Source organism: Galeopterus variegatus, unplaced genomic scaffold (assembly GCF_000696425.1).
Source record: "Galeopterus variegatus unplaced genomic scaffold, G_variegatus-3.0.2 Scaffold80, whole genome shotgun sequence".
Taxonomy (NCBI): Eukaryota; Metazoa; Chordata; class Mammalia; order Dermoptera; family Cynocephalidae; genus Galeopterus; species Galeopterus variegatus.
The window spans coordinates 556,756-567,602 of NW_007726191.1; the positions used below are offsets into that span (position 1 = coordinate 556,756).

Consider the following 10,847-nt stretch of genomic DNA (forward strand, 5'->3'; position numbering starts at 1 on the left):
TTTTTTACTGACCGGTAACGGGATCGCAACCCTCGGTGTCGCGCCCGTACCGGGGACCGGCAACGGGATCGCAACCCTCGGTGTTGCGCCCGCACCGCGCTCAGCCAGTGAGCGGGAACCGGTCTCCACATGGGATCCGAACCCTCGGCGGGAGCGCCGCCACGCTCCCAAGCGGCGCACTCTCCAGTGTGCCACCAGGCCGGCCCTTATTTATTATTTTTTTAAAGATGACCCGTAAGGGGATCTTAACTCTTGACTTGGTGTTGTCAGCACCACGCTAAGCTAGTGAGCAAACCAGCCATCCCTATATAGGATCTGAACCCATGGCCTTGGTGTTATCAGCACCACACTCTCCTGAGTGAGCTACAGGCCAGCCCTGGGGTGGGGGCTTTAAATAGGCAAGGTCCCCCCATGCCAGAGGATAGGTACAACCTGGCATTGGTCTGCTCTAGATCTTCCATTACTTCCTTTCTGCATTTCGTTGCTCAATCCCTGAAGACAGTTGTCTCCTCCCACTTCTCCCCAGGCCCAGCCTAACCACAGGGGCCCTGGCCCCAGGCAGTAATCCAAAGGATAGCCAGTGTTCTGTGCCAGGTGCTCCGAGGACACAGTCTCCTTCACCTCTCATCCCCATTCCCTGAGGAAGGTGCTATGATTGTATAGTTGAAGAAAGGTCAGGGCAGCAGGGAGGGTAAACTGCTTTTCTGTGGCCTAGAGGAAGCCTTGTGCTCTCCTCAAATTCTCAGCTCTTCCCTGTACGTTTCCTAGTGCAGGAAGTGGAGATGAATTGGCCCCAGGCCCATCCTCCAAGGACAGAAATTGACGACTCAGCATTGATGAATGAGGTTTGAGGAGACCTAATGACAATATTCATGCATTCATTTAGCAGGCATTTAGTGAGCACCTGTTACATGCAGAGTCCTAGAGCTATGGCAGTGGACAGAAGGAACAGAGTCCCCACCAAGCGGGGATAGTCAGAGCAGACTGCAAGGAGTGGCTGGTGGCTGTGGACTTTGAATGGGATGTGGGAGGCTGTGGGAAGGCCTGTACCATCCCCTTTGAGTAGCTTGAAGGCTATCTCAGGACCAGTGCTGGCTCTGTGGTAGAACTGTTGGTGCGAGGCTGCTGGTCAGGCCTTCAGGCTAGAATCTGCCCCTGGGGCCCTTGCCGGGCCTTGGACAGAGCAGCTTCTTTTCTTCCCACAGCCACTCAACCCCAACCCTGACAGCCGGTGGAACACCTACTTCAAGGACAATGAGGTGCTACTGCAGATTGACAAAGATGTACGGTAAGCAGGGCACCCAGGGCTGGGAGCTGGCCAGTGTGACTGCTGGGGGTTTCTGCAGCTCTGTCCTTTCCTTTCCCTGCTCAGGCCCACAAGATGGGTGTTTCAGGAGCTGTGAGTGGATTGTACCAGTAGTTAGGTCCAGGCCCCATTGATGAGAGGCCTGAGAGTGGGGCTGGAGAGTGAAGCGAGTGGGTGGGGATTCCTTACCCATGCCTGGTTTCATTTGTACCCCAGGTGCATGGATCCATCTGATCATTCATTCAACAAGTATTGAGCCTCTACTATATGCCAGTCTCAGTGCTAAGCTCAGGTTGAGCTCTGAGTAGGCAGACATACTCCCTCTCCTTAAGGAACTTAGAGCCTAGAAAGGAAGATGGCAAGACAGACATTCAGCCAATCTGATCTTACGTGCAGTCAGCTCTTGTGAACACTGCAGGAAAAGTTCAGGGAGGCCACGCCTGAGGAAGCAGTGTTTGAGTGGAGATGTGAGAAGGTGGAGGCCTCAGGGAAGAGTGAGGGAAAGTCCGTGGTGGGTGGGGAACTGCCTGTGGGAAGGCCTGGGAGCCCCTGGAGCTTGGCACATTCAAGGAGCAATGAGAAGGCTAGTGTGGGAGGCAGGGGTCGGACCTTGGACTGGATCCCAGGGGCACAGGGCAGTCATGCAGAGATTTAAAACAGAGTGACAGGGTCAGATATGTGTTTTTAAAAAATTGCAAGCTATGATGTGTGCATGCTCTCCTGCTTGGTAAAGAAATGTGGAGGGCTGGCCCCGTGGCGCACTCGGGAGAGTGCGGCGCTTGGGTGCGCAGTAGCGCTCCTGCCGCGGGTTCGGATCCTATATAGAGATGGCCGGTGGGTTGCGGTCACCTTACCGGTCACAAAAAAGACAAAAAAAAAAAAAAAAAAAAAAAGCAGAGATTTAAAACAGAGTGACAGGGTCAGATATGTGTTTTTAAAAAATTGCAAGCTATGATGTGTGCATGCTCTCCTGCTTGGTAAAGAAATGTGGAGGGCTGGCCCCGTGGCGCACTCGGGAGAGTGCGGCGCTTGGGTGCGCAGTAGCGCTCCTGCCGCGGGTTCGGATCCTATATAGAGATGGCCGGTGGGTTGCGGTCACCTTACCGGTCACAAAAAAGACAAAAAAAAAAAAAAAAAAGAAATGTGGGAACGCTGGCTCTGCCACCCTGCTGGGCTGGGGTGTCTGGCAGCGTGTAGGATCTCCCATAGGCTGGCTGAGGCACTAGAAGGAAGGCCTTGTCTGCAGGGCAGCAGAGTGGCTAAGAGCTTGGGTTTTGGAGTCTGTTCGCCTGATTTGTTTCTCCCTTACCAGTTGTTAGCTGTGTGACCTTGAGCAAGTGACTCAGGCTGTCTGAGCATTATTTTCTTCTGTGAATTAGGAGTATGATGGTTCAGGTTCAGGGCATAGAGTGGGGCCTGGATCTACACAGATAAATAGGACTGTCATGCTGGTCCCAGCACTATGCACAGGCCCTTAAAATCATCAGCTCTCCATTAGAGAAGGGTCTTGGGAACTCATCCTCTCCCTTTTACAACAGCCTGCCTGAGTCCTCCTGCACTCTCCTTAGTCAGGCAGGACAAGCCGCTTTCTGTCCCACATGATGACCCTTCAAGTGTTGACAAAGGGCAGCTACCGGGTGCCCAGGTCAGTCTGCACCAATGCAGGCCAGGTGCACGTTCCTTCAGCCGCTTCTCCAGGAACTGCTGAGTGCCTGTGTGAGTAGGAGTTTAGAAGTAAACAAGACCGAAAGGGTTTCTGCCCTCAGAGAGCTTCCAGTTTACGTGAGGAGACGGATATTAAACTTGTAAACAAATACGTAATTGCAAATATTGTACATGCTGTGAAGGAAGAAAAAGCTGGTGCTCTGAAAGAGACAGAGGGGCCCCTGTCTTAGATTGGGGGTCAGGGAAAGCTTTTCTCAGGAGGTGACTCAGCATGAGACTTGAAAGAAGAGGAGGCTGTGGTGAGGCAGAGAGCTGGGCAGAAGAGCTTCCAAGGCTAAGGAACAGCATGTGAGAGTGCCCTGCGGCCTGGGAAGGAGGTGCATGGCAGGATAAAGTCAAGACCATGGGTGCTGCTCAGGCCCATCTTTGGCTGGCCCCAGGGGATCCCAGCACAGGGCGGCTCAGCCAGGCTGCAGGGGAAAGGGAGCTCTTGCTTCCTTTGTTCTCAGGCTGGCGTTGGCGCAGCCTCTACCCACGAGGTGTTCGGATGGCCATGTTTAAGTCAGGAACCATGTCTTGAACCAGGTTCGGGGAAGGGACTGGGGAAACAGGTTCTGTCTTCTACTAGTAGTGATGGTAACATGTTGTTCAGTGTTTTTAGTGGGCAAGTTTGCAATGCGCTGTGTTAGAAGTCTGAAAAATATGCATATGTGTGACACATATTTTTTTTTCCTTTTTTTTTTTTTTTTTCCTTTTTCGTGACCGGTAACGGGATCGCAACCCTCGGTGTCGCGCCCGCACCACGCTCAACCAGTGAGCGGACCGGTCTCTATATGGGATCTGAACCCTCAGTGGGAGCGCCACCACGCTCCCAAGCACCGCACTCTACCGAGTTCGTCACCGGGCCGGCCCACACATATGTTTATTTAAACTTGATCGTGTTCTAGAGACTGTCTCCTAACTGCTTTTTCTTCTCACTCTATCTTGGATGTCCTTCCACGTCAGCTGTATGATGTTCTGCTGTATGTTGCGTAACTTACTTGACCAAACCTCTTTTGCTATTATGAACCACACTACAGTTAACACCCTGTGTATGGTTGATAAATATTTTTGATATGGAAAGATGTTTGTGGTTTAAGAGAAGAGTTAGGTTGTATAATCATAAAGACACTTAAAAAAAGTGTGTGTATCTATTTGCAAATACACATAGAATATGGGCATATATACAAATATGACTTGCTTTTTTTAAAATGGTATTGTTTTTTTAAATAAATGTAGTAATTAAAAACAAACAAACAATGTTTTTTTTTTTTTTTCCTTTTTGTCTTTTTTACTGACCGGCAACGGGATCGCAACCCTCGGTGTTGCGCCTGCACCGCGCTCAACCAGTGAGTGGGAAATGGGATCCGAACCCTCGGCGGGAGCACCGCCACGCTCCCAGGCGGCACACTCCCCAGTGCGCCACCGGGCTGGCCCCCAAACAAACAATGTTTTGGGGGTTGCTTGGGGTCTCCATGGGATCTGAACCCTCGGCGGGAGCACCGCCACGCTCCCAGGCGGCACACTCCCCAGTGCGCCACCGGGCTGGCCCCCAAACAAACAATGTTTTGGGGGTTGCTTGGGGTCTCCTGGCAGCAGGGTGCTGATGGGATGGCCAGAACTCCACCCTGAGTAACAGGATTCTCTCCTGTTCTCTCTTGACAGGAGGTTGTGCCCAGACATATCCTTCTTCCAGAGGGCCACTGAGTACCCCTGCCTCCTCATCCTGGATCCCCAGAATGAGTTTGAGACCCTTCGTAAGCGGGTGGAGCAGACGACGCTGAAATCCCAGACAGTGGCCCGCAACCGGAGTGGGGTCACAAATGTGAGAGCCAACTGGAGGCGCACAGGGACTCCCCTAACAGTCTTTGCCTTCCTGCTTCCCTTGGACCACAGGGCATCAGGCCCATGACCATCTGCCCTGATGGTTACCCAAAGCAACCTTGGTTCTGCCAGGTTGACCTCTGGGGCACTTTCTGGGCGCTGGGTGAGGTTCATCGTCCTCCTGCTGCACCTCCGTCATGTGGAAGAATTGGCTGTGAGAAAGCAATTCCGAGTGTGAGACAGAGTGAGGGGAGCAGTGCTGACGATGAGCACTGACTAATCGGATCAAAAGACTAATCGGGGGGCAAGGAAGTGACACTTAAACTCGAAGAATAAAGAAAGGGCATTCCAGGTGGAGGGGAGGGCACATGCTGGAGTCCTAGCGCAGGAGAGAGCGTAGTGTGTTCCAGCGTGGCGAGGGGAACGCAGAGGGTGCTGGAGGAGGCAGGAGAGGTCAGGGGTGTGGAGGCCACTCAGGGCCTTTGTCCTGGGGACAGGGAACCCCTGCAGTGTTCAGGGCAATGACGTGATTCAGGTCTGTTTTACTAAAAGCTTGCTGTGGGTGCTGTGGAGCTGTAGGAATGGAGGTTCAGAGGCCACTTGGGAGGTGGCTGCAGTCATCCAGGCCAGAGTGGTGGTGGCTGGGCTGGGGTGGAGCTGAGAAAGGTCCGTGAGAGACTTAGGAGGCAGAACTATCAGGACTTGTACTGTGCCAGTCATGTGACATTTGATCTCCTGTCTTCTAGCAAATTCCTGTAACTCTGAGAAATTCCTTGTAGCCCAACAAGTGGATTACCTTGTTCCTTAATTTATACCTACTGCTTTTTTTTTTTTTGACTGGTAAGGGGATTGCAACCCTCGACATGGTGGTGTCTGCACCATGCTCAGCCAGTGAGTGCACGGGCCATCCCTATATAGGATCTGAACCCGCGGCCTCAGCGCTAACAGCACTGCACTCACCCAAGTGAGCCACGGGGCCGGCCCTTATGCCTGCTGCTTTGGTACCTGGCACTGTGACTTGTTCCCCAAAACTTTTCACTGTCTTCTGTCAATGGAAAAACCCTTCTCTGTAGCCTCCAGCAAGCTAGAGACAGACACTATTGCAGGAGCTTTGTTCCCCAAGAGAATAACTTTGATCAAGGCTCTGGCAGGGGCAGCAGGGGGAGATACAGCCCACTGCAGGGTTTCAGATGCCTGTGACAGAGGGGTGTCCAATGGAATAGCCACGAGGAGCAAAATGCTTGGTTACATAACCATGTGGCTCACTTTGTGGGCAGTCCTCGTGGCTGCTATTTCCTGGCTGAAGGGCCTCCTTCATTCCTTTCATTGTAGTGACGGGTCTGAGAGCCAAGCTCTTACCATTTTAACTTTTTGACCTGGTCCTTGTGGCAGAGAACCTATCAGAAACTTCATTGCTACACATCCAGACTTGTGGTTGGGTGGTTTGAATTAAAGTTGACCATCTGTGTGACACTGGGCAAGTAATACGAGGCTCATGTTCATGGGCCTCTGATTCTTTTTCCATAAACTGGGCATAATCATTTGTGCCCTGCCTGGCTTTTGCATTGCCAGGAGGATGAAATGAGGTCATGGCTGTGTAAATTCTTGGAAAACTCAAAAGCACTGGGCATCCTCAACAGGCAGCCTGCCCTAGAGGCCTGACCTGAGGTTCTAGAATCAGCCAGTCTAGGTTCAAGTCCCAGTGCCACCACTTAATGTGAGACATTTAATGAGCCAAATATCTCTGAGCCTCAGTTTTATCATCTTAAAAATGTTGACAGGCCGGCCCGTGTCTCACTTGGTAGAGTGCGGTGCTGATAACACCAAGGCCACGGGTTCGGATCCTATATAGGGATGGCCGGTTTGCTCACTGGCTGAGCGTGGTGCTGACAACACCAAGCCAAGGGTTGAGATCCCCTTACCGGTTGCAATCCGTTGCCGGTCACGAAAAAAGACAAAAAGGAAAAAAAAAATTTATTTTAAATTCTGTGCCAGATAACCCAAATAGCTAAACTTTTTGTAAGTCAATCTCTCATTCTATTTTTTCTTTTTTTTTTTTTTCTTTTGTCTTTTGTCGTGTCCGGCAACGGATTGCAACCCTCGGTGTCGCGCCCGTACTGGACCGGGACCGGCAACGGGATCGCAACCCTCGGCGTTGCTCCCACACCTCGCTCAGCCAGTGAGCGGGAACCGGTCTGTATGTGGGATCCAAACTGACAATCCCTGTACCGGCCAGCAAAAAAAGGAAAAGAAAATGATGTTGAAAGAATATTTTAGGTTGTTCAGAGGATCGAATGGAGGAATGCTTGAACAGCACTATCTGGCACATAGAAAGTTCTCAGTGAATGCTACTGAGGTGTGTGTGTGTGTCTGTGTGCACATATATATGCACACATCTGTATATAGGTAATGGGAGGGGTAGTTTAATGTCCCCAGAACCCTGTGCTTCCAGGAGAGCTTCCTATGCTGTCTCTGCCTGGGTTCTCTTATACAGGTAACCCCACTTCTGGCACTTTTGATCAAGTAGGTCTAGGGCAGAGCCCAGTCACCTGAATATTTACAAAGTTCTCGAGGGATTTGGATGGGCACCTGGTGTTGGGTCCCCTGCTCTGTTGCATGAGTCTTTAGTGGGGGTCATCATCTCTTTGTTCATCTCCTAACCTTTTCTTATGAAAAAATTTAAACATTCAGAAAGTTGAAAGAAGGGTACAATGCACACCTATATACTTTTGCTCTAAATGCAACAATCATTAACATTTTGTCATATTGCTTTATTTGTGTGTGTGTTATATATAAAGACAGTAGTTGCAGGTGCCTGACCTTCACCCCCAAGTACTGCAGTGGGCACTGGGAATAAGAGCATCCTTCTACTTAGCACTAGCACATCTAAGAAGATTAACAATAGTTCCATAATATCACCTAATATCCAACCCAGGATCAATTGAGATCAGTTGAGATGTCCTCAGTTGTGCCAGGAATATCTTGACTGTTTTATTCCAAGTCAGGATCCAGTCAAAGTTTCTGGCTTGCGTAGGGTGTTATGTTTCTTTAGTCTCTTGATTTAGAACAGGCCTCCACTTCCCACCCCCGTCCTCCCCCACAGCAGTTGACTTTGAAGAGTCTTGGCCAATCATCTGTTTTTGACATATTTAAAGGTTTTTGTTTTAAATTGAAGTATAACTTATGTGCAGTAAATGCACAAATTTTAAGAACACAATTAGATAAATTTTTTCTTATGTGTACACCTAAGTAACTGCCAGTCAGTCAAGATACAAAACATGTCCATCATCCAGAAAGTTTCTTCACGACTGTTCTGGTCGGTACCCTTCACCTCAGAGGTAGCCGCTATTCTGGTTTTTATCGCCCTAACTAGATTTTAGTCTTGTACAATAGCTGGAAGTTAAGGCCAGGCTTAATGGTAAACATTTCTGGCAAGAACACATTGTCCCTCTTAATGGGCTCCTCCTCTTCCCCAGATGAGTTCCCCACACAAGAATACTGGGCCGTCATCCCTGAATGAGTACGAGGTGCTGCCCAACGGCTGTGAGGCCCACTGGGAGGTGGTGGAGCGGATCCTGTTCATCTATGCCAAGCTCAACCCTGGCATTGCATATGTGCAAGGCATGAACGAGATCGTGGGGCCCCTCTACTATACTTTTGCCACCGACCCCAACAGCGAGTGGAAAGGTAAAAGGGCTCAGGCTGCCGGTGTCCCTCGCTGCTGGCCCTAGAGCAGTGGCCGAGGCTGGAGGGCTGGCGGGGCTCAGGCCGTGCAGCGTGCTTCCCCTTGTGGGCCTCCTTTCTCTCTCTGTCAGGTGGGGCTGGCCTACATCATCTCTAGGACCCTTTCTGGCCCCAGCCTTCTAGAATGTTGGATGTTTACTGATCTCTTGATATTTGTAACTTAATTTCTGGTAGAAGAGATGAGATGTGTATACAAGAAGCTGAGTGATATAGATTTAAAATGTCACCAGGAGAGCATGCCATAAATCGCTAAATGAGTGTATAGTGTTGCCAGAAGATGTGGGAAGAGAGATGACGTCCTTACTCTGGGGGTGGAGAGGGGTCAAGGACAGAGGGAGGACTGGGCCCGACTGTGAGGGTGGGGCAGTGTGGTGGGGCTGGGGGGATGTCCCCCAGGTTGGGCTGGGCCTCCAGAGCACCTCTTCCCCTGCCGACTCTCCCAGAGCACGCTGAGGCAGACACCTTTTTCTGCTTCACCAACCTCATGGCCGAGATCCGGGACAACTTCATCAAGAGCCTGGACGACTCACAATGTGGCATCACCTACAAGATGGAAAAGGTGTACTCCACCTTGAAGGAGAAGGACGTGGAACTCTACCTGAAACTGGTAAGGACTCCAGGACCACATGGGTAAGGACAGATGGCAGAAAGGGGCACAGGACAGGTTCCAGAGCAGCCCAGACCCAGGGTGAGGTCTGGCTTGAGTCTGGGGGTTGAAAGTGGCTGCTGCTGCCGCCACTGCCACACAGTGACATACGTGCTGAGGCAGGCCTGGGACCCCCGAGACCCAGGGCAGGGGGGCTTTGAGAATCGTACTAATGTGCACTAGGCACAGTGCGGGCGTTTACCGTACGCCACGCTAGTTAAGCCTGTTATTAGTCTTCTGAGATGAGTATTAGCTTCATTTATTTTGATTTTTTTATTGAAATGTATTGATTATCCATATTTGTGGGGTGTACAGTTCTGTTTCAATATATGTATACAATATGTGATGATCAAAGTAATGAGCATATTCATTACAAAACTTCATCATTTCTTTATGATGAGGATGTTTGATCTTCTCACTTCTCGCCATTTGATAACATGCAGAAGATTATTGTTAATTATACATGCTTACCTTGACTGTGCACCAAGAGAACTTATTTTTCTTATCTAGCGGTTTTGTGTCCGTGAACCAGCCGCTCACTGTCCTCCCCCTTTCCCTTTCTCACCTCTGGTAACCACAGTCCTGCTCTCTCCTCTGAAACTTAAATATATAGATAGATAGATTGATTGAATGATTGATTGATTGCTAGCTCCCACATATGAGTGAGGATGTGGTATTTCTCTGTGTCTGAGTTATTATTTTTTTTTTTAAAGATGACCTGTAAGGGGATCTTTTTTTTAAAAAAAGATGGCCGGTAAGGGGATCTCAACCCTTGACTTGGTGTTGTCAGCACCACGCTCAGCCAGTGAGTGAACCAGCCATCCCTATATGGGATCCGAACCCGGGGCCTTGGTGTTATCAGCACCACACTCTCCCAAGTGAGCCACGGGCCGGCCCCATGGTAAGGGGATCTTAAAAACCTTGACTTGGTGTTGTCACCACCGCACTCTCCCAAGTGAGCTAACCGGCCATCCCTATGTAGGATCCGAACCTGCGGCCTTGGTGTTATCAGCACCACACTGTCCCAAGTGAACCACGGGCCAGCCCTGTGCCTGACTTATTTAAACTTCACACATAATTTTCTCCAAGCTTATCCATGCTGCTGCAGATGGCAGAATTTCATTCTTTTTTACAGCTGAGTATTATTCTATTGTGTATATAAAACACATTTTCTTTATTCCAACTGTCAGTTAATGGATTGACTTCTTTTTTTTTGTTTGTTTTTGTCTTTTTCGTGACCGGTAAGGGGATCACAACCCTTGGTGTGGTGTCACCCGCACCGCGCTCAGCCAGTGAGCGCACTGGCCGTTCCTATATAGGATCCGAACCCGCGGTGGGAGCGTCGCTGCGCTCCCAGCGCCGCACTCTCCCAAGTGCGCCACGGGGCTGGCCCGGATTGACTTCATTTTTTTTTTTTTTCCTTTTTTTTTGTCTTTTTTACTGACCAGCAACGGGATCACAACCCTCGGTGTCGCGCCCGTACCGGGGACCGGCAACGGGATCACCGTACCGGGGACTGGCAACGGGATTGCAACCCTCAGTGTTACGCCCGCACCGCACTCAGCCAGTGAGCGGGAACCGGTCTCCACATAGGATCCGAACCCTCGGGGGGGGCGCCCCCCC

General features: G+C 50.4%; 1 protein-coding gene across 1 annotated transcript in view; it reads left to right on the forward strand.

Annotated features, from left to right (window-relative positions):
* The window catches only part of TBC1D13 (TBC1 domain family, member 13), a 22,113-nt gene that overhangs the window by 5,357 nt on the left and 5,909 nt on the right, over positions 1-10,847 (forward strand). The window contains exons 6-9 of the mRNA XM_008579402.1: positions 1,206-1,288; positions 4,676-4,835; positions 8,311-8,521; positions 9,022-9,185. Coding sequence (XP_008577624.1) covers positions 1,206-1,288; positions 4,676-4,835; positions 8,311-8,521; positions 9,022-9,185 — 618 coding nt within the window. The remainder of the gene's footprint in view (positions 1-1,205; positions 1,289-4,675; positions 4,836-8,310; positions 8,522-9,021; positions 9,186-10,847) is intronic.